At 39.3% G+C, this 24425-nt stretch overlaps 2 protein-coding genes across 2 annotated transcripts; both read left to right on the forward strand.

Moving 5' to 3' along the window:
* The first annotated feature begins 2170 nt into the window (after positions 1–2170).
* LOC131792777 (NLR family CARD domain-containing protein 3) lies at positions 2171–13175 on the forward strand. Its single transcript, XM_066168547.1, is given in 6 exon segments — positions 2171–2190; positions 5988–6647; positions 7041–7148; positions 8053–8175; positions 8794–8904; positions 9970–13175. Coding segments are annotated over 5 exon segments (3936 nt in total). The 5' UTR covers positions 2171–2190; positions 5988–6010; the 3' UTR covers positions 12927–13175.
* A 6018-nt stretch (positions 13176–19193) lies between these two features.
* Positions 19194–20071, forward strand: LOC131781807 (uncharacterized). Its single transcript, XM_066168868.1, has 2 exons — positions 19194–20009; positions 20060–20071. The coding sequence occupies exons 1-2, from the start codon at positions 19194–19196 to the stop codon at positions 20069–20071; spliced, it is 828 nt and encodes a 275-aa protein (XP_066024965.1).
* The last annotated feature ends 4354 nt before the right edge of the window (positions 20072–24425 follow it).

The raw sequence follows: 24425 nt of genomic DNA on the forward strand, positions 1-24425 counted from the left end.
ATTGTGCCTTTAAATTCAATCTGATAAACCAATTAGGACATGTGACTACAAGTAATGTTTGGGACAAATCTTCCAGTCTTAGTTACAGTTAACTAATTTTCCACAAAATGTGGCTCTTATTTGGTGCATATAAGCAGATAAATCTAACAGTGCTAAAACATAATATTTACAGAGAGGATTTCTTATACAGAAAACCCAAAAAGATAGGGAATATTTCTATAACAAATAACCATTGAGGAGGGTGGGATGGAAAGAAAATGGCGAATGAGGTTCAGTGTGCACTGAAGAGGTTATTGAGCATTTGAACTCTAATCCCAAAGCAATCTTTCTTTGTGCTTCAGCATATAGCTTTACTTCACTAGTAACAGGAACCACTGAATAGTCTGTAGATGTTAAATTTATGCAACAGCCAATTCGAAGCTAAGTTTCCAAAAAACTATCAATGTTTTCCTTCGTAGTTTGTCGAATGACATATATTTACATATTTAGATTTCCTCAGTTTCCAGTTTCAACCTGCTCTATTCTGAAGTTAGCAGACACATGCAGTATCCATGAATTGAAATATCTGAAGGTTTTACCATTGTAGGATTCCTCTTGAGTTCAATTATTTTCCAACAACCCCTTTTGAGCATGATCAAGTGAAACAGCCTTATGTCATCTATGTCTTTCAGATTGTCCTAAAGCTTCCTTCAGTTCATTACACTGTTCAATAGCAACAATTACTGCCTTAGCCCTTTAACTCCCAGATCCAATTTGTAATTCTCCTTACTGTCGGTTATACAATTCTTATAATGTTAGTTCAGAGGATTTAGTATTGGATCAACTAATTATCCCTGAATTGAAATTTTTCTTAATTCTTGTCATTTATTTGGTTGATTGTAAGGAGAAATTTGGTGTTGGTCACTCATGGGAGTTAAAGGAATAAATATAGCACCTTAAATGGAATTTTTGTGACTGTCAATATCTCTCACATTTGATTAATATTTATTTTATGCTTTTCTTTTTCAGAAATTATTAAATGTCCATCATTTTCTGACTGCTCATATTGTGATTTTTTGAAGGCAGGAAATCTTAACAGGGTAGGTATATATGTTTTTTTTTTCCATTTTTCCCTCTTTAATATAAGACATCTATGTAAGGATTTTTTGTGTCTTATTCTCATGGGAATGAAAAATGTTAATGTTATTATGGGCTATTCTCTTTTTTTCATGAATATCAGTTTGCTTTGAATATGAAACATAATGTTAAAGTAGGAAGATAGGCCACTAATTAAATTTGCATCAATCTTTAACCAGTGGTTTGATCCTTTGAATTTACGCTCAGGAGTATAAATTGAATGTTGTCATCCGTCAGTAGTGTTTGACACCATGTCTCATTATGTTGGACCTTGCAGCTGAAATGCATCCAATGATTAGAAAGTTGCTTTGGTTGTTACAGGTGTAATGACCAGTATAGGATGCAACTGCTTGCTCTTATGCAAGGTTCTGTATTTGTAACCATCCATATGATTTTTGGGAGAAAGGTGATAGCAAGCTTAAGCTCACAACAGGCTTCTACTTGAAAACATCCGTGTTTATAATTATCAACTTCTTGATTAGGTGGAAAGGTGGAACATTTGGCTGTGAATGAGTTGCATTAGGATTTAAAGCAGACACTTTAATTACTTTTTCTCATGTGGAGGTTACTTTTGATGATGTTTGTAGCATATTGAAGCACAAAATCTAACTCTTGTTGTTGTTGTTGTTGTTATGTTTTTTAATTCCAGTTGAATTGTGATAATTATACATGAATAAAGGGGGTAAGTTTCTAAAGAAACTGTGGGAGAGTAAACCAGGATAATTTAGTATTATCAACTGAGTTGATAAGGTTTAAAAAGATGACATATGACATTTTGAGTGTTAGCCCATTGTCAGAGCAACAAATTGTCAGCTTTTAAACTCGTCACAGTAGCAAATTTACGTTATCAATTAACTCAGCTGATAATATGAAATTACTTGGATATAATTATAAAATGATGCGGTTAATACCACTTATAACTTTAGGCACCTGTTTGTGCCCTTATTTGTGACTGTCTTTGTCTTTCATAACTGATATTTAGTAACTGTTGTTCTGCTGCTTCCCTTTTCAGACTTTCTGACTTTATCCCTGATTGAAGGGTTACTTTCTTGAACCCAGGAAACTCTATACAAGGTAGGAGGACTTGCTGCTTTTTTTTCTCTTATTTTTGAAACTTGCCTTCATTTTGTCAATCTGTATTAACCCTTTAATTGCCATGAGTGACCAAGACAGAATTTCTCCTTACAATATCAACACAATATCAACCAGATAAGTGATGAGAGTAAAGAAATGTATAAATTTGGGGATAATAAGTTGATTCAATGCTAAATTCTCCGAACTAACATTATAAGAATTGTATGGTTGGGAGTAAGGAGAATTACAAATTTGATGTGGGAGTTAAAGGGTTAATAATTTATTTGCTGGGAATAATTGTGTCCTGTTTGCATATGTTTAGAATTCTAAGCTATTGTTTCTTAGCTCTCCTTGAACAGTTAATGAGCTAGAGTGATGTTCCCTGAGGAGGGAAGCCTAGTATGTAATTTATGAATTATCAAAGCTCTCCAGATTACAGTTCACCGCTAATATTATAAATAAAGGGGGTAAGTTTCTAAAGAAACTGTGGTGCTGCCTCAGTGGGAGAGTATGCCAGGATAATTTAGTATTATCAATTGAGTTCATAAGGTTTAAAAAGATGACATTTTGAGTGTTAGCCTTTTCATCAGAGCAATTGGGCTGACAAAGGAATTGTCAGCTTTTAAACTCATCACAGTGGTGAATTTACATTATCAACTCAGCTGATAATATGAAATTAATTTGATATTATATAATGTTGTGGTTAATACCACTGATAACCTTGGGGCACCTGTTAGTGCCCTTATTTGCGACTGTCGTTGTCTTTCATAACTGATGTAAAGTAACTGTTGTTCTGCTGCTTTTCTTTCCAGACTTTCTGACTTTATCCCTGATTCAAAGGTTATTTTCTCGAACCCAGGAAACTCTATACAAGGTAGGAGGACTTGCTGCTCTTTTTTTCTCTTATTTTTGAAACTTGCCTTCATTTTGTCAATCTTTATTAACCCTTTAATTGCCATGAGTGACCAGGACAGAATTTCTCCTTACAATGTCAACGGAATATCAACCAGATAAGTGATGAGAGTAAAGAAAAATATAAATTTGGGGATAATAAGTTGATTCAATACTAAATTCTCTGAACTAACATTATAAGAATTGTATGGTTGGGAGTAAGGAGAATTACAAATTTGATGTGGGAGTTAAAGGGTTAATAATTTATTTGCTGGGAATAATTGTGTCCTGTTTGCATATGTTTAGAATTCTGCATGCTCTCATTTCACTTATATCCATGTGAGTATTAATTATTTTGCCTGGTAATGTTATGTCAAGAACTATACATTATATTAATGACCTATTTAATTATGTTGTGATCGATGGTTGTGCATGATTATGTTTGGCTACAAACATGTGGAAACACTCTTAGAAAATGTTGCTGAAATTCTGGTGGTCCTTCTGATATACTGCTGGTTTAATTACTGATTACATGCAGCTTAAGGTTTGTGAATTGTTTCAACTGTATGTTGACTTATGACTATTAACATTTGAGAGACTCAATTTTGGGTCATTGATTTAAACTTATTAATTCATATAAAATCAAAGTTTAAGCTCCCCTCCTAAAACAGGAATATGGAAGATCTTGTGCAGAGATCTGGTTCCATCCTTGGCAAAGTACATATGGATTAGCAATTATCACCCCATGCTTGCATGTCTTGCATGGGAAATTAGTACATTCATGCAAAGTGTCTATCATTAAGGTTTTGCCAAGTTAAACCTAACTTAAGTCCTTTAAGGTACCCTTTGCCAATTAGCACGGCTACCATGGTGATTTTGCATAAATTATTTCTTTTGTGTGGAGAGGTTTAACTTTTGATAATTTTTGTAGCATGGACGTCAAAGCACAAAATCTAACCCAAGCTGGATGAATAACGAAGATCATGTAAACAATCCAACATGTTCAAGATATTCATAAATTACCATTACATATAGAGCCATTGACGTCCAAAACATTTGTGTAAAAGTATATTTCATCGGATGGCTAGAGCAATTTTTACGAGATGGTAAAAATAACCAAAACCATCATGACCTATTCATATTGACCTATATATAAATAGTGAAATTTAAAATATTTCATATCTAGCCCACTCATGAATTTTTGGAATAAGGAGACCCTAAATTGTTTAAAAAACAGTAATCTGAAAGTTGACTTTGCAGGAAATGGCCAAGAGAGGCTGTTTATTTTTGTCCAATGAAAAGTGTATGAAAATAGGTCTTTTTTTGTTTTCTCTGAAATTGAAAACCAGTTTTTTTTGGTCTGCTTGGCTCCTTTTTTACAAATTCTAGGGGCCTAAACTTGAGTGTTGTAAATTACCAAAATCCTCGAAAAGCACAAGAAAAAATAAAGCCCACTATATGTTATGGACATTATGTTACAGACATTATATTACAGACATCACATTATAGACATTATATTATGGACATTATGACTGCATAACTTTAAATATGGTAATTCTTTTAGGAGAAATAAATGCTACATGCATACCAATTTTGTTCAAATTTATGACATCCAAGTTTTTAGTGTTTTTGACTAAACACTAATAACCATAACAACAACTGTACATTAGCAGTAGCAACACCAAGCTGACATGAGGAGTATAAGTTTTCAAGAAGTTTGAGTCCAAGTGTGAATTAAGTTTACTGAAAGACATGTCATATTTCGAGTCAGTACCTTCTTTTATAATATCTGAAGATAAAAAAATTAAAATATAGCATGCAATGTTTCAGAAATGTAGCCTAAAACAAGCAATACTACAACTTTCAGAGGCCATTGCACTGATAATATTATCGAGAAAGTTGTCAATTCAAACAGTTCAGTGCAGTTTAACTGCATGATTCAGTGTAGTGTAACTGCGTGATTCCCATATTGACGAAAATTTTCTTAACACAGTGTTGTTTGCTTATGGTTATGTAGTTTGCTTGTGATTGTGTAGTTTTTGTTCTTGTTGGGATGGTGATAGATGATGCTTTTGCAATTATGTTTCAAGTGACCAAGTTGTAGCAGTGATCTTTGCAGGGTGGTAAATGGAGGTTGTGCAGTCTTGCTTTGATTTTTAACTGTAGTTTACATATTTGTGTCTGCTTGTGCATCGTTTTGGAGCTATGGAGGTTTTAAGGTTTAGGTATAATGGTTACGCCGGCAATGGTCAGATCTTTGTGATGCTGCATGAAGTAGTAAAAACGGGTGCGGCTTTTGTATTAATTCTGGTACAACTGTGATTACTTTTATTATTAGATACTTCTTAGGCGAAATGGGGAATTTTGTTAGATATAATAAATCCTAAATTTTAAGATTAAGTTTCTCTTTTTAGATTAGTTTTTTATTTTAGCAGTATAGTATATATCATTTAATTATTTTAGTGATGTGTAGGTCCACATCAACCTTCTTGGCTGCCAATTTGTTACCTGCATTATCAAATAAAATGATGATCATGATGATGATGATGATTAAGAATCAAACGTCAACCAGCCAGAACTGACCGGGTTTAAGGCCCTAGAGAGGAAAAAAAAAAACTTATTTCCCCTTAACCTTTCAAATCGCGTTTCATTTCTGCTGTTTATGTCTGTGGTTGTTACTTTGTAAACTGAAAAACAAAACTCTTTCTTAATCTAGAAACTGGGTTGAAATGAGAAATCTCAGATTAAATCTCTTATTAGGTTCTTTCGTTGGTGTTCCTTGCTTAAAAGGATTTAGAAAATGACATCACGATTTGAAACCATTCTCGGTCTCAATTGGCTATCGGGAGTTTTTTTTTCGAATGGGTTTGATTAACACTACTTAATGTCAATTCTCTTTTTGACAGGTCATCCTGGAAAAGTTAGTATTATGGCTACGGCTATTTCGCCATTTGCGTCTACGAAAGAGACTACCAACTATGCAAGGCTATGCCGCCTCCTGGTGGATGTTGGATCTCAGGTGCTTAGGTCCACTTTTGACACAATACATCCACCAGCGACTCTATATACAGTATTGGGAAGTACCTCAGTGCATTACGCCACATTGCAATCACTGTACAAAGGGAGGAAGAAAGTGCTGAATCCCACGCAGTGGGGAAAGTTGTACCCTACTCACGCACCCGTGTCTTCTGCAGCCTTCGATATCACACTTCTAACGGTGCTTCTTAGAAATATCTGTGGTTTGGGCCCTCCTGCCAATGGATGGGATCGTCTTCCCCTAGCTACAAACATAAGCATCGCAGATGACATCGCCAGAGTGAAGTATTACAGGAACACTGTATACGGCCATGCTTCTCAAGCCTCTGTGGATGACAGCAGTTTCAGTGCTTACTGGCAGGAAGTAAGAGAAGCTTTGGTAAGACTCGGAGGAGCTCATTTTAGAGCTGAAATCGACAACCTTGAGCACGACTGCATGGATCCAGATATCGAGGAGCACTATCGTCAACTGATGAAACAATGGAAGAAAGACGACGACAGCATCAAAGACAAGCTTGAAGAAATTGAAAGTAAGTAAAACATTATCCACTGCCAATGTGGATGAATCAGAAGGCTACAAAAGTATATATTTCCAATTAACACGGTAGTGTAGGTCAGCTCATGATGTTTTCATCATTGTCGGAACTAGTCTCATATTTGGAAGGTATATTTACGTTGTGTGTAAAATGAAGAATTAACCCAAATGTTGACACTATGTTTTAATTTGCAGTATTTTTGTCTGTTCGTGGGTACTTGTGTACAACAGCTAGAGTGCATTTGTTGATTTCTAAGCGTCTTATTTCGTTTGATCTATTCGGAATCGACTAGATATTGATATACATATCATTGTTTTATCTGCACCTAACGTGAAGCTGCGATATAAATTTGCTTATGAAAATGCGCATACCTTTTGAAATTTTCAGATTCGCTGGATAACACGAGAGACACAATTGACAAGATAGAGATCGAAGTCAAAGAGGTGAAAGACAAGCTGAGTAGTCTGACGGCCTCAGCTGAAAAAAGCGTACAAGGTTAGTTGGTAGAGAGAGCTACTCACAGCAAAAAAAATTATTAAGAGCGACGCTGTTTTCTTGGGTACATAGCGCAGCTCATATGCATTACGACGGTAAGCGCTGGATGTCGGCCAACACAGCATACTTTACTAGTCTAAGAGCACACCTTGGTCAATACTGGCACTGGCTTTACACGAAGATTCTATGTGATGTGTGGGATGCCACGGAATCTGAGATTTTCTGCCCTGGCTACCTCTCGGATTTGATGGTGTTTTGACAGCCCTCATACATGTGTATCATCGTAGTCGGGATAGTTTATCGTCTTATTTTAGTATTACCTTTCTTATAATGAACCTAACTTCCTAGTAGCGTTAGATGTGACCCGCATATTTCGGAATGAAATAACCAAATCCTTCCTCCTGGCGTATTAGAGTATTCAATTCTACATGGGAAAATAGTTAAATGGGGATCGTTTTGAGTAAAATAGGTTAGAATAAGATGTATGTGGTTATTTTACATTTCATGAGGAAAAGACTGTCGGAAAAACCTCCCACTTCATTGAAGGCGGGTCTCTAGATTTCTCCAGCTTTGAATCACCGCCGTGTCGGGTTACTCAGGATGTTTTCATTGAGGACGGAACTAGTCACATACTTGAAACGTTATTCTAGCGTTATGTGTGAAAAATGAAGAATTAACCCAAATGTTCACACTTTGTTTTCATCGGCAGTATTTTTTCTGTTCGTGGGTGCTCGCGTATAATTGCTGGAGTGCATTTTTGTAATTTCTAAGCGTCCTATTGAGTTTGATCTATTCGGAATCGACTAGATATTGATATACGTTTCATGGTTTTGTCTACACTTAAACGTGAATCTGTGGTGTAAATGTGCTTATGAAATTGCGCTTATCTTTCTTACATTTCCAGATTCGCTAGAAAAGATGAGGCACGACCTCAGAGACACAACTGAGAAGATAGAGATTAAAATGAAGGAGGTTTTAGAGACGCTTAGTAGCCAGGCGACCACAGTGGAAAAAAGCGCAGATGAAGGTTGGTTACTAGAAAGAGCTACTCACAGATAAACTGACCTACCAACAGGGATTTATTAAAACATCTTTTGAGCATGACCACATTATTCGCGTGATGTCGGCCAATTTAACATTTTATTAGGTAATGTATTGTTGTAAGAGCACACCCTGGCTTCCAACCTGCCCTGGCTACAAATGAAGATACTTGGTTATGTGTGGGATGAATGGGATGGCACGGATGTGAGGCTACCTCACGGTGTTGGATAGTTTTCTGACAACACTCATACATATTTAGCTTAGAAGGCTATTGTCTTATACTAGTTTTACTTTTGTTGAGGACATAGGGAGAAATGAGAGGGCGGAAAGGCGTTCTTTGGTTTTTATTAATTAGTTCTTACAATGTCGCTTTTACCGACAAAAATATTTCTTAGACTATCGGCTCCAATGAAATCAATATTTATCTCGAGTTTATCTAGAGTTTCACTATTAGAAACCGCTGAAGCCGGGCCATAAGGTTTTTTAGAATGTTGTATAGAATAAAAAAAGTACACAGAGGAAGGGAAAAGGATCTATTCAGGTAACTTTTAATGAATAAAGTGACTCCCACTCGGACTAAAAGTTCCAATGTTATTCCACAAAGGGTCTCTTGAGAAAATTAGAAGCGAAATGGCAAAGATGGACAGTGAACTTAAAGAAGTGAAGGGAAAGCTGTGTACTTTGGCAGCCCCTGTGGGAGAAAGCAAGGATGAAGGTCAGTTGAATTATACAATAAAAGTTATCCTGCTTAACCGTTAATTTAGTCGTAGTAAACATGTTCTGTATGTTAGAGAGATCATCCTATCTTAAAGAGATTCAGTTTTTCAATTTAAACAATCTCTGGAATAGCCTCTCTGGTGTGCTTTCCTTCCCTTCAATTATTTAAACTTTCACCCTTAAATAGCCCGGAAACATTATATTTTTATTAGAATGGAGAACGATATAAAAATGAAGTACAATTTTAACGAAAATATTGGCATTAAGTTCGGCTCCATGTTAGAAATTAACAGAGTAGGTTCGACGGCATTTATAAGCTAAATGGCCTTTGGTGATTAACATGAATCATACATTGATACCTTTTTTCATTGTCCAATTAAGTTCTTTAGCGATGGTGTCGTACTCGTTCACTTATTTAAATTCAGTGCCGAATACCTAATAGCATTGAATGTGATCCGCATATTTCTGAATAAAATAAGTAAACCCTTCCTTCGCTCATATTGTGGAGTATTCAATTCTACATGGGAAAATAGCTGAATGAGGATCGTCTTGAGTAAAATGGGTTAGAATAAGATGTTTGTGGTTATTTTACATTTCCTGAGGAAAAGACTGTTGGCAAAACCTCCCACTTCATCGCAGGCGAGCCTCCAGTTTTCTGCAGCATTTTTGATGAAACCGCGTGACAAAGAAGGCAGAAAGACGTTGTTTGGTTTTCATTTATTAGTTCGTAGTCTCGCTATATCCCGAAAAAGCCTTGCTCAGACTACGGCTCCAATGATATGAATATCTATCTCCCGAGTAATTTATTTTACGACAGAGTTTCACTGTTAGACACCGCTAAAGTCGAACAAACAGAATAGGTTCAACTGAATTCATAATCTAAATGGCTTTTAATCAGTAGGCATGAATCATACACTAGAACCTTTTTGCATCGTCCAAGTAATTTCTTTGGCAACGGTATCGTACTCATTCGCATATTTAAATTCTGTGCCGAATGACAGGGACGTACCACAATTTTCAACGCGGCATTCATTAGATTTATTACCTATTTTGCTACTGCTAGGTGTTTTTGATCCAACTGAGCTTATCAATGGAATTCGCCAGCTGTACAAGACTCGCGGGGGATGGCTCTCACCATTTCCATGGTGTGAAGAGTTTCAGTTTTTTCTCGGCAATATTTTTACAAGGCTCAAAGTGGTCAGAAGAAAGAAAACGAGAGGAGAAATCACTGACGTATTTGTTGACATGTCGTCAATACTAGACCCGTATGAAGAGTGTTCAGCGCCGAGAACAGTGTTGATTGAAGGAGAACCTGGTATGGGAAAAACCACCTATTGTAAAAAGTACGCCTACGACTGGGCCACAAAACAGCAAGAACTTCAGGGCTGCAGCTCAACAGCATTAAAATTGGTATTGTTGCTGTAATGTCGAGATATCCACTCTGACGTTTGGGAAGCCATTGATGATCAGCTGCTGCCCCTAGGCATCGATGAAAAAGTCAAACAACAATTTTTTCAGTTTATTCGTGAAAATCAGTCCAGCATTTTATTCATATTGGATGGATTGGATGAGTTACCATCCGGGAAGTTGTCGATGTTTTCCAAATTAATTGAAGGAAGAGAACTCCCTAGATGCCACATAGTTGCAACAGCAAGACAAGAAGCTGGAAAAGAGGTGAGAAAATGTTGTGACGCGCTGCTTCAGATCGAAGGATTCACTGAGAAGCACGTGATAGAATTTGTCACCAAGTACTTTAAAGAAAGGACGGATTTAGCCACCAAGCTCTCGCAACGGATGTCGCGAGATAAAAACCTGAGAGAAATAGCGGCCAATCCTCTAAACACAGCACTTCTTTGCCTTTTATGCGAAGAGTTTGAGGGCACACTCCCAGAAAGCAGAGCTCAACTGTACTTGGATATGGTTGAATGTGTTTTGAGAAGATATAGAAAAAAGAAGGGACTATTAGAAAAGATCGAAGACCTGACAAACCATTACAAACCGCAATTGAATCACCTTGGAAAGGTAGCGTTGAATGGTTTACTTGACGATGAGCTGCATTTAAATGAAAGTGAATTGAGAAACCATGCAAAAGACCTGACTGAATTTGGGTTTCTGTCAGTGCAGCCTGGTGGCAGCAAACTGAGACAAACACTGCATTATGCCTTCTTACATAAAAGTTTTCAAGAATTCTTTGCAGCATTCTTCATTTGTTCTCAGATTCAAAGGAAGGAAATGAAACCTGAAGAACTAGTTTCCGATCCAAGGTATTTCGTTGAACTTAAACAAATACTTTTGTTTTCGTGTGGAATTTTGGCCATGAAATGCGATGAACAGGTTGTGGCTCTTGTAAAGAGTTTAACAAATGAAGTCAACAAAAATGAGGGCGGTGGTGCAAAAATTGTATTGAAGGCCATCAACGAATGCAAAAGGGAAAAAAGCGATTCTCACTCGCATTTATCGAAGTCGTTTGGTACTGGTTTGAATCTGACCAATTTGGATTTGTCTTACAATGGTATTAGTGCTGCGGGTGCTACATGTATTGCTGAGGCAATCAAAGTGAACAAGACGCTAACCAATTTGGATTTGTCTTACAATGGAATTAGTGCTGCGGGTGCTACATGTATTGCTGAGGCAATCAAAGTGAACAAGACGCTAACCAATTTGGATTTGTCTTACAATGGAATTAGTGCTGCGGATGCTACATGTATTGCTGAGGCAATCAAAGTGAACAAGACGCTAACCAATTTGGATTTGTCTTGGAATGGTATTAGTGATGCGGGTGCTACATGTATTGCTGAGGCAATCAAAGTGAACAAGACGCTAACCAATTTGGATTTGCGAAAGAATGGTATTAGTGCTGCGGGTGCTACATGTATTGCTGAGGCAATCAAAGTGAACAAGACGCTAACCAATTTGGATTTGTCTTGGAATGGTATTAGTGCTGCGGGTGCTACATGTATTGCTGAGGCAATCAAAGTGAACAAGACGCCAACCAATTTGGATTTGCGAAGGAATGGTATTAGTGCTGCGGGTGCCACATGTATTGCTGAGGCAATCAAAGTGAACAAGACGCTAACCAATTTGTATTTGTCTTCGAATGGTATTGGTGCTGTGGGTGCTACATGTATTGCTGAGGCAATTAAAGTGAACAAGACGCTAACCAATTTGGATTTGTCTTGGAATGGTATTAGTGCTGCGGGTGCTATATGTATTGCTGAGGCAATCAAAGTGAACAAGACGCTAACCAATTTGTATTTGCGAGGCAATGATATTAGTGATGCGGGTGCTACATGTATTGCTGAGGCAATCAAAGTGAACAAGACGCTAACCAATTTGGATTTGTCTGACAATGATATTAGTGCTGCGGGTGCTACATGTATTGCTGAGGCAATCAAAGTGAACAAGACGCTAACCAATTTGGATTTGTCTGACAATGATATTAGTGCTGCGGGTGCTACATGTATTGCTGAGGCAATCAAAGTGAACAAGACGCTAACCAATTTGGATTTGTCTTGGAATGGTATTAGTGCTGCGGGTGCTACATGTATTGCTGAGGCAATCAAAGTGAACAAGACGCTAACCAATTTGGATTTGTCTTGGAATGATATTAGTGATGCGGGTGCTACATGTATTGCTGAGGCAATCAAAGTGAACAAGACGCTAACCAATTTGGATTTGTCTGACAATGATATTAGTGCTGCGGGTGCTACATGTATTGCTGAGGCAATCAAAGTGAACAAGACGCTAACCAATTTGGATTTGCGAGGCAATGATATTAGTGATGCGGGTGCTACATGTATTGCTGAGGCAATCAAAGTGAACAAGACGCTAACCAATTTGGATTTGTCTGACAATGATATTAGTGCTGCGGGTGCTACATGTATTGCTGAGGCAATCAAAGTGAACAAGAAGCTAACCAATTTGGATTTGTCTGACAATGGTATTAGTGCTGCGGGTGCTACATGTATTGCTGAGGCAATCAAAGTGAACAAGACGCTAACCAAGTTTGATTTGTCTTAGAATGGAATGTCTTGCTGAGGCAATTAAAGCAGGGTTTAAACAACTTTCAAGTAGAAGGGCACTGCCTTTAAAGTAAGCAGGTACCTTTGGAAATTGAGTGCCGAAGGCCCGAACCTCTAGGGGGGTCCGGGGGCATGCTCCACCGGGAAATTTTTAAAAGAAAAGTCTCCCAGAAACGCATTTTCCTGCAATCTGGAGAAGAAATCTTCTTGCTATGATGCATACTTAATCTATTATAATAAAAAAGAATGGTACTCTGGGAGAATTTGTTTATTTCACTGTTGTTTTCGGAGCCTCTTTTTATCCTACAGTTACAAGTTAAAGGCCCATTTCCAACCTTGATGCAACTCGCGCCGCGACCCAATTTCCTGTAACACGAAATTCCCAGATCACTGAAACCCTTCTAAAATCGTCTTTCTCAAGAGCCATACTGAACAGATAGTCAATAGTTTTACGGTAAATATATTCGCCGTTCGTTATTTCACTGTTTCCTTACAGTATTTTGAATTTTGTCTTGAAGAATCCTAAGAAAAAATGTTTTAAGTGTCACGCCTGGAGCTCTTCGTACTCAGTGAAGAGTCGGCGAAAAGGACAATATTCAAATTATTTTCAAATGAAGACAAAATACTTCCGATAGAAACTGGTATTTTTCAAAGAGAAATGTGGAAAAATATCAGACTGCCGGACGTTTAGTTATTTGAAGACCGTGTCCGGTAGTGTCTGGTGAAAATTTTCTTAGTGTCACGCTTGGATCTCTTCGTACTCTGTGTACAAGGTCAGCGAAACGGAGAAAGTTGGCATTTTTTCACTTTTTAGAAGCGCTTGAGGATTGTAAATGAAGGTAGAATATTTTCTAGTGAAAAATTAGTATATTTCAAGGAGAAATATGGAGTTGTTTAAGGACCGTGTCCAGCCGTGTCATTGAAATTTTAAGCGCCTGGATGGCTTCGTACTCTGTAAACAGGGTTAGCAAGAAACATCAAGTTCGAAATTTTAGGCTGCCTGGAGGCGCTTGAGGATTGTACATAAAGGTAGAACATTTTCATATAAATATTTTTTGGATTTCGAAGAGAAATATGGAAAAATATCGCACTGCCGGACGTTCAATTATTTTAAGTGTGGTCACTTCATTGCAGGAACTCGAACGTCAGCGACACTGACAGTTTGCGTTACAATTCTTATTTGCTGCTTTGCATGGACAACAACGCCGACCACTCTTTCGAGCGCAAGTTCCTCTCCACGGGCAGGAAACGTCAACTGACCCTTGGTCCTATTTAACAAGGATGGCAAACTTCAATTCAAAAAAAATTGATGAATGAATGAAAACGTGGTGGATCAACATTTTCACCTTCTTCGAAATGCTCGCAAGGATTTTCGTGTTTCTCTTTAGCAACAACCGATCCATAAGCGTTTACTGCCTCGGAATCTGCTAAATCAATAGATTCATCCAATTCCATACCGGATTAAAACGTATAGAACTGTTTTAAACAGAATTATTTTGATAAGCTCTTCAAATTCATCGGAGAAAAGGCAGAAGGTATTTTGAGACCTGACAAGGTAAAAATAACTAACCAATCAGAGGCGCTATTTAAACAAAAGCGGTGGTTCAAAACGAAAACAAACGAACGCGTTGGCTCAAGGTTGGAAATGGGCCTTTAACTTCAGCTTATAAAGTGATAAAGTGTGAAACTGACACTTTTTGTAGTTTATGAAAACTCAAAGTCAGAGCCACAATCAGAATGTTCGGCATCCAAATCTGGCAGCTCCAAGGCTTTGGAGATTTCCTCTACCTCTTCCTCAACAGAATAGAATAACTGGGCGTCATCATCAGTTGCCTGTACACCAACATCATGTACAATTATCACAGGAACATCCTCATTTGCAGATCCTGGACCTGGTTGTGGTGCTGTGTTGAAAACCTTTGGAGGGCGCTTGCGACGAGGTTTAGCTGCTAACCAGGATGAAACAGCGGAATTAAGAACAAGTCTCTGTAGGAATCAAACATCTTGGGGAATAAAAGTTTTCAACCCCCCTTCAAAATTTGCATGCAGTTAGGCGCTCAGGGGGATGCACAAAAATACCCTTTATAAAGGTTGCAGCACTCTTGTTGCCATGGTAACAACGGCTGCTTGTTCGAGGCCTAGGGCCTCGTTTACACACAAAAACGTCGCTAAAAAATAGTGCAATTTTTATTTTCCTATCTCAAGCTAAATAAAACATTACAAATTGGCACTTCTATCATACATAGTAACATCACTCGTCTCTACATCGATTCATTCAATTTTCCCTGGGAGTGAATGTGAACACACCAATAGATTATTCATCTCGGTACAGTTTCGGTCATTTTTGTTGTCGGGTAAAACAGGGAAAACGTTTATCTGAATTTCTCCAAAAGTGCACCGATTCTGCAACTGAAACTACCCACCTAGCTGGTTATAATATTCTAGTTATTAAATATGTTAAAATCTCTGCGGGCCTGCCTCTACTTTTTATGGGGGAAATTCGCGAAGGAAGCTCAAAATCAGATATTGCATAATTTGGCGATGTTTACATCTAATATTCTCAACAATAAATGTTTCAGAAAAATGAAACATTCAAGGCTTTGAAAGAATGTTATCTTATGAGCAATATCCCGTAGAGAAATCTCACCTCTAGTAGTCATCTTTAAAAAAAAATTGATCAGCCTTCATGGAGGACTACTCGACATAACAACAAACATATACCTCAAATCGTGTGCATATCATCCAGATTCCGAATGCTGCACCTTCTTTTATGGGAATTTGAGCGATCTGAAGTCCTCTGAAGATACACTGTTATACTTGTATGTCATTTAAAACATGTTGAAGTCGGCTGATCTACACGAATTCTCCATGAAGTTTCCATCGGTCGCCCCATAGAAGACGAGAAAAGGACATTTTTCGATATATCAGCAGATTTCCGCGCATTCTAGGTGAAAACAACCAAAAAGAAGGAGAAAACCTCGATTGAACGCTTGTAAACACTGAGAGGGCAGAAATCGCAACTTGTCAGCGGCAGTACTACATGTAAAACCCAGTCGCCACAATAGCAATTTGTACAACTCGCTCGAAAATCATCACCAAGTGGAGATTTTGAACTACTCAGTATCCCTGCAGTACAGCAAACGGAACAGGGATTTCATCACAATCAATTTCCAAAAATTTAGCTTTTTTCAGGAAGGCTTTCACGTGCTCGAACGTTATATTGGCTTTGAGCCTTGAGATTTATTTTCCTTCATGACGAGCTTTGCGTCGAAAAAAAAAAAAAAAAAAAAAAAAAAAAGCCAAGGTTCGACGCCTCTTGGTGGCATGAGGTGTTCGCTAAACATTCCAGGACATCCGATAATCGCTTCAAAAAATGTAATTATGCTCCCCTCGCATGAAATGGAAAAAACCGCAACTTCCGATGATTACAATTCTAATCATTTTCAAGATGCAACTTTACTTTGTTCACTCATTTTCCAGAAACAAGAGTCCAGAGAAATGTCTCATACAAACTTCACGGGTCTAATTCGAAAAAACTTAAAGGGCGGTACGCTTAGCTTATTTTCTCTGTAGAGACAATACATGTCTTACAGAAGACAACAGTAAATCGTTAACACAAGGTCCACGAATATTCCTGACCAAATATTACAGAAACATATAACAGGAATAATTTAAAACACGTAAAACGAAGAAACTCAAAAATAGCCTAAAAAGCGGCACCGGTAAAGCTGATTTCACCTCCATGATCGAAGACCTAGGCCTAGGTAAGGTTAACTCCGACAAAACCTTCTTCATACAGGTCATGGTTTTTTTTTAACTTTTAAAGTCCAGAAACTGTGTTGATTAGATAATCCAGAGAATACACATTGCTTCCAACCGATGGTCTCCTCGTTCGGTCTTCAAGCTTCGGCGCAATGCAATTATTCTTATAATGACCTTCTATGTGCGAAGATTTCAGTTTGGAACGGCATTTGTAGCTTTTCCGAAGACAACAGTCCTGTCAAAATCGACTATAACAGGGGAGAAGCTGGTCTAAAACATCGTTATTGCATTTTAGGTCATTGGGAACAAATTCACACGTATGAATATCGTCTTACGCGACTGCCGAGTTAGGAGGGATAAAAAAAGGTTAAAAATAACCCTCAGGTATACACAACCCAAGAGGGTATAGGAGAGATTAAAAATAACCCTCAGGTATACACTACCCAAGAGGGTATAGGAGAGATTAAGAATATCCCTCAGGTATACACTACCCAAGAGGGTATAGGAGAGATTAAGAATAACCCTAAGGTATACACTACCCAACGGAGTATGCAAGAGATTAAAAATAACCCTCAGGTATACACTACCCAAGAGGGTATAGGAGAGATTAAGAATAACCCTCAGGTATACACCACCCAAGAGGGTATGCAAGAGATTAAAAATAACCCTCAGGTATACACTACCCAAGAGGGTATAGAAGGGATTAAAAATAACCCTCAGGTATACACTACCCAAGGGCACCATCTGCTCAGTTATTAGCTTGATAATCTCTACAGACCAACGTTATTGGACCGAACGATCTCCTGTTTCCTCCTGGTGAGCCGGTCACCTCAGTGGAAAATTAAAGAGACCTTTGACTCTTCTTTTTCCTGAAGGACATGAAGCAATCCAGATTACATATTAACCATGGGAAAATTCGTTCAAGTGACAAGTTGCAATTTGCGTGTGGATAATAAGTTGTTTGAAAGGTGGAATTATGACATTATGATTCCATTAAATCTTTTATTTCGAACTTTGTTATGGAAGGAAATATTGATTGACTCGATTGCACTGCGGCGGTGATAAGTCTCTCCTCATCATATCTTATCCTTTTATGCCGAGGCAATCAAAGTCAGAAAGACTCTGACCAATTAAGATTTGTCTAACAATGGTAACAAATGTGAACAAAACTGTGAGTGAGTTGAACTGACTTCTGGGGGAATGATTGAATTGACTGTACTTTTCCTTTTGTACTTTTCCTTTTAAGTAACGTTTTTTAAATTTTCCCTTTTGCAGATGCAGGAAGGAGCTTTTTTAATTGTCTTTAGTTGCTCTTTGATTAGATTACATTCAAGTTATAATAGCTACCTTTGTGATGTTTTTTTAGTTTAAGGTGATGCTTATGCTTCTGAGGTATTTACATTAGACGAAAAGAAGTGTAAAACGCCATTGTTTTTAGAGTTTTGTTATGAAAGGAATATCATAAGTATGTATCATCCACGAGCAGCAATATTTTTTCCATTCTTTATAAGCCTCGAGCGCCTCTCTTTCAATATAAACCAAAGCAAAAAAAATTTTATAGGCATTGTTTTTATTTCTGTTTCGATCTGCACAGCCATTAAATGAAATTTGACCACTGGGAGGTTCCTAAAGGGGAGTTGTGCGGGGAAAGGGGATGGGTGGGGACACAACAGGGGCGAGGTAAACAAAGTGTGCTGTGGATAACTCTTAAAGGGTAATGTATTGCCAGCGGATGCCTGTTTCCACACAGGTCTGGGGCCTCATTACGAGTTAGTAGATGTGCGATTCGGCAGGCGAGGACGCATAGCCCCAGGAATGAAGGGATGATTGTCGGTTTCCCATACAGGAAGATCTGGATTTGTACCAATTATAGATTCTTTGCTAAAGAGACTGGCAGTTAGAGCTTGGTCAACAGATTGTAACCAAATCGTTCGAACAAATTTTATAAAGGAACTCTCTGAAAGATGGAGCTGATAAAGTCTTCACTTTCATCAGAAATAAAGACAACGGATTTGAAACGTTAACCGACATCCTCGAAGTCATATAAAAATACTTTAAAAAAATTAATAGATTCTAAAATAGAACAGGACCCAGTTGTTCAAAGGGCGGATAACGCTATCCAATGAATACATCGCTATCCAGCTGATGTGTTAACAAAGAATACTGCACCATCTATCGGATGGAGATTTATGCAGTGGTTATCGTTATCGAACAATGAGGACCAGGTGGACGACTGTTAGTTAGTGGAGTGATCTAAACAACGGGTAGTATTCACAGTTAACGATTTGGAGCACAACTCAGTAAGTTTTTTTTTCGTTGGTGTCATGTATTACATGACGTACTGAGCGCAGACAGGCTTCATGTACTCATATATGAATTAGGTAATAAAAGAAGAAGCACATGGTCGATCAGTGTGTAAATCTTATCTGTACGAATCCAAGGCATAGTATATGCATTAGGAGGATACAACATTGGCGACGAGGATAATTCTGTGAGACACAAGATGTCTTTGAGCGAAAATGGCGCTTCCAATGGGATTCCTAAGTTCGATTGTCACTCGGAACCTGCCACGTTAGGACCACGCTGGACGCGATGGTTCACATCTTTTGAATTGTTTGCCGATGGCAAAGGTCTGATTATCACTGAAGGTACAAATGCAACAACCAGACAACGAAGAAGAGCTATGCTACTCCATTTAGCGGGACAAGATGTGCAAGAAATTTTCTCTACTCTCGCGAACACCGGCGAAGCAACGGACTACGCCGCCGCTGTAACAGCACTGAATGGCTATTTTCTCCCCAAAGTTAACTCCGCTTTTGCGCGTCAAAAATTTCACCGACTCCAACAACAGCCAGGTGAGACCGTTTTGCAGTTTGTAACCCGACTGAGAAAAGAAGGGAAAGACTGTAATTTTGGGGCAGACTTTGACAATCAGATAAGAGATGCGATTTTATGCAAATGCAGGTCAGATTATGTCAAACGTAAATTGCTTGAAGAAAGAGATGAACTTACTCTCGCACGCACATTAGAGCTTGCAGAACAGTGTGAAAGTGTAGAACACCAAATGTCTCAGCTTAGCTTGAGTGAACAGACTACAGAAGCACACAGGGTCTATGAAAAACCTAGGAGACCAAAAGATCAACAAAGAAACAAAGAGAGCAAGAACAGAGACAGTCAGTGTCCTCGTTGTGGGTGGAGTGGTCACCTTGGTGGAGATCCGAAATGCCCTGCCAGAGGTCAAACATGTAAAAAATGTAAAAAGAAAGGTCACTTTGCTAGTGTCTGCAAAACCAAACCAAAGAAGCCAGGAGTCAATCAGGTGCAAGAAGAACAAAAACCCGATGGGGAGCAAGTCGATTATGCATTCAGGGTCACCAATAAAGGTCAGTCAAATATGCTCAAATTGTCTGTGGGTGGAGTGGAATTGGAAATGTTGGTGGATTCTGGGGCCACCAATAACATTATCGATGAATGTACATGGGAAGATCTGAAGGCTAAAAAGATCAAGTGTAAATCACAAGCAGCTCCCGTTGACAGAAAATTGTACGCTTATGCATCCAGCAAACCCCTCCCAGTAAAAGGTAGCTTCACATGTGAGGTACTAGTGGGCAGAGGAAGAGTCCAGACCGAATTCCTGGTTATCAAAGGAAAGGGAATACCACTCTTAAGCAAAGACACCGCAATGAGGTTGGGGGTGCTGAAAATAGGTGTTGACATTGCCACAATTGCTGAAGGCAAACAGACGCTGCAGCAAAAATTCCCTGAAGTGTTTAGTGGGATAGGAAAGTTGAAGTCCAAGCAAGTAACATTGCACATAGACGAAACAGTGAAACCAGTAGCCCAACCCCTGAGGCGAATTCCTTTCAATCTGCAAGAGAAGGTAGAAAAGAAGGTTCAAGAGTTGTTGAATTGTGATATTATAGAGGAAGTAGACGGGCCTACACCATGGGTAAATCCAGTAGTGATCATACCAAAGGCAGATGGTGACATACGACTCTGCATCGATATGAGACAAGCGAACAAGGCCATAGTACGTGGCAGATACCCAATACCAACTGTAGATGAACTGCTACACAATATGAATGGTTCCAAAGTCTTTAGCAAGTTAGACTTAAAGTGGGGATACCACCAATTGGAACTTAATTCAGAGTCACGACAGATCACCACCTTTGTGACGCACAAAGGCTTGTACAGGTACAAACGTCTATTATTTGGCGTGTGTTCAGCGAGTGAGCAGTACCAACATGAGATATCCACAGCTTTAGCTGGAATAGAAGGAGTCGATAATATATCTGACGACATCATAGTACATGGCCCGGATCAGGCAACTCATGACCAACGCCTATATAAGACAATGGAACGCCTCAAGCAGCATGGCTTAACTCTCAATGCTGACAAATGCCTATTCAATGTGGACAGAGTGATTTTCATGGGAATTCTTCTCTCTGAAAAAGGGATTGGCCCAACAGAAGAAAGAATCAGAGCCTTGCAAGAAACAAGGGAACCTGCCACCGTCAGCGAAGTAAGAAGCTTCCTGGGATTGGCCAATTATAGCAGCAGGTTTATTCCTCACTTCGCTACTATCACTGAGCCACTAAGGAGCTTGACCAGAAAGGCTGTTCCATTCCACTTTGGACCTGAGCAGAAAACCGCTTTTAAGATTCTGAAACAGAGCATGGCTGACGCAGGAACACTTGCATATTTTAACAAAGGCGCAGCAACCAAAGTAATAGCTGATGCCAGTCCAGTCGGCCTCGGAGCTGTGTTACTACAGAACCAAAATGAAGCATGGGTGCCAATTTGCTATGCAAGCCGCAGCTTGACAGAGTGTGAGCGCAAGTACTCCCAGACCGAAAAGGAAGCCCTCGCTCTCGTTTGGGCATGTGAGAGGTATCATGCATACATTTATGGCATGAAATTTGATCTGGTAACTGACCACAAACCGTTGGAGGTCATCTACGGGCCACGTTCCAAGCCCTGTGCCCGCATCGAACGGTGGACAATACGGTTACAACCCTACGACTTCCGAATTGTATATACTCCAGGGCAGAATAATATAGCTGATCCTCTTTCCCGCCTGCTTAAGCAAGACAAAGTGACGAGTCATCCACATGGGGCAGAAGAGTACATCCGATTCGCAGCTATCAGTGCCACTCCCCAAGCATTAACCACGAGAGAAGTCGAAGAAGCATCTGCAACAGATGAAGAATTAAAAGTCCTGAGAGAAGCAATCAAAACTGGCAGATTTGAGAAGTGCAAAAACTATGCACCAGCCGCAGGAGAACTGTGTGTGATTGGACAGCTAGTCTTGAGAGGTACCCGTATTGTGTTACCAAACAAGCTCAGAGCTCAGGCAATCAGTTTAGCCCATGAAGGACACCTAGGAATTGTGGGAACAAAGCAAAATTTAAGAAGTAAGGTGTGGTGGCCTCGTATGGATAAGGCAGCAGAGAAATTCTGCAAGTCCTGTCACGGATGTCAACTGGTATCTCGCCCAGACCCACCTGAGCCATTGAGATCCACGACATTACCAGAAGGTCCTTGGCAAGACCTAGCTATAGACCTCCTAGGACCACTTCCTTCGGGACACTCAATCATTGTTGTTGTGGACTACTACAGTCGTTATTATGAGTACGCCATCATGATGTCAACCGTCACAGAGAAAGTAATTGACAACCTGGAAGAGATTTTCAGCCGCCATGGCCTTCCTCTGACCATAAAGTCAGACAATGGTCCACAATTCCGCTCCGAAGAATTCCGGGAATATTGTAAGCAGAATGGAATTGTTCACACCAAGACCACACCAAAATGGCCTCAAGCCAACGGGGAGGTAGAGAGACAAAATGCATCGCTGATGAAGAGGATCCGCATTGCCCAAGCCGAAGGATTAGACTGGGGGAAGGAGCTAAGAAGATATGTGACTAAATACCGAGGTATTGATCACGCGACAACCGGTAAGAGCCCTGCGGAATTATTGTTTAACAGAAAGATGAGAGGAAAGCTACCAGAGCTACATGCCGACCATCACTTGGACCTGGAAACTCGAGATAGAGATGCCGAAGTGAAAGCAAAGACCAAAGTAATAGCTGATAAATCCATGAATGCAAAACCATCAGAAGTTCAAGTTGGTGATCAAGTCCTGGTGAGGCAAGAGAAAAGAGACAAGTTTTCCACGCCATTTAATCCAGTACCATTCCAAGTGGTTAGCAAGACCGGTAACAGTGTTGTTGTGGAAACTCCAGGTGGAACGCAGTATTCAAGGAATACATCCCATGTCAAGAAGTTTGTGAGCCCTGACAATCCGGAAGAACCACCTGTCAGTGTCGATGTACCGACAACACCTGAAATTACCGTGGTACCAAATCAAGTGATGAGTGGATCTACACCAGTAGTGCCTACAACACCTCCCAGTAGACCCCTAACTCATCTCACACCTTTAGCACAAGCAAGTGCAGGAAGCAAATCTGGTACAACCTCTGCTAGTAAGAATGCAGCAGTTGATCAAGCAACAGTACCTAGCCCACCAGCAACACCAAAAGGTGGAAGACCTCAGAGACAGAGGAGACTCCCTGGGAGATATAAAGACTTTGTTTTAAAATGTTGAACTTCGTTTGAAACAGTGAACTTTGATTCGAAATGTTAAATGTTGTTTTGATACAAGGACTGCTTAGAACCGGTGAATCTCGTGTTGAAATTAAGCGAATTAGTTATTACCAGCTCTCCGTCCAATTTTCAGATTCGCATGTTTTGTTTTGATTAAGCCTTAAGGACTATTGTTTTCTTTCTTCAAGAAAAGGAGGGATGTCATGTATTACATGACGTACTGAGCGCAGACAGGCTTCATGTACTCATATATGAAGTAGGTAATAAAAGAAGAAGCACATGGTCGATCAGTGTGTAAATCTTATCTGTACGAATCCAAGGCATAGTATATGCATTAGGAGGATACAACAGTTGGGTTTTTAATTTCTAACAGCAAAAACATGTAAAGGAAACGAAACATCGCAAAATCTTAATGTTTCCTCAACAAAGCCATAATAGTGGGATTAGGAGGGACAGGAAATTGACTGCTGCTAAAGCAACGCTGCTATGCTCCCTCACTTCCCGTACAACCCCTCCCCTCCCCTCCCACCCCCCCCCCCCCCCCCATCCACTCCTTATCCTACAAGAGCCATGATCCCTCCATTAATTGCCTGACTACACGGGCTGTAAGGGGAGGAAAACTTGAAAACTCCATCTGTAAGTTTAATAAGAGCTTGGCGGAAGAAACAGAAAAGTAGTTTTCCCCTCCCCTCCCCTCCCCTCCCTTCTAATTTGTTTTTGTTGTCAAAGCCCATTTCCAGTCTTTCCTGGAAGTGGCTTCTGATGTTTGACACCAACATATCCTCCTGGGAAGAGAAATAAAAGGAGGAAACAATTCTGAGAGCAAAAGGTAGTATTTCTCATATACCAATGTCATATGTATTGCGCTGAACTGATTTAAGAACCCTGATGGCTTTTCCTTCTTTTGAAAGTCGTTTTAATCCACGCACCCTATAATGCAATTACAATGAAGCCGTTTCCAGTAAGCTGTATAACTTTTTCGAAACTTCGTTTTCAAAGATGAGATTTCTGTTCAAATATCTGCTCCATTCCAATAAAGGAAGTGTACCACGTCATTATTACAGTTTTGTTACCGAAGCGACTCCATTGACATGCGATATTAAGGAAACAGGATGGAAGGAGTTTGCTCGGA

This window comes from Pocillopora verrucosa, chromosome 6, assembly GCF_036669915.1.
Source record: "Pocillopora verrucosa isolate sample1 chromosome 6, ASM3666991v2, whole genome shotgun sequence".
In the NCBI taxonomy this organism is placed as follows: Eukaryota; Metazoa; Cnidaria; class Anthozoa; order Scleractinia; family Pocilloporidae; genus Pocillopora; species Pocillopora verrucosa.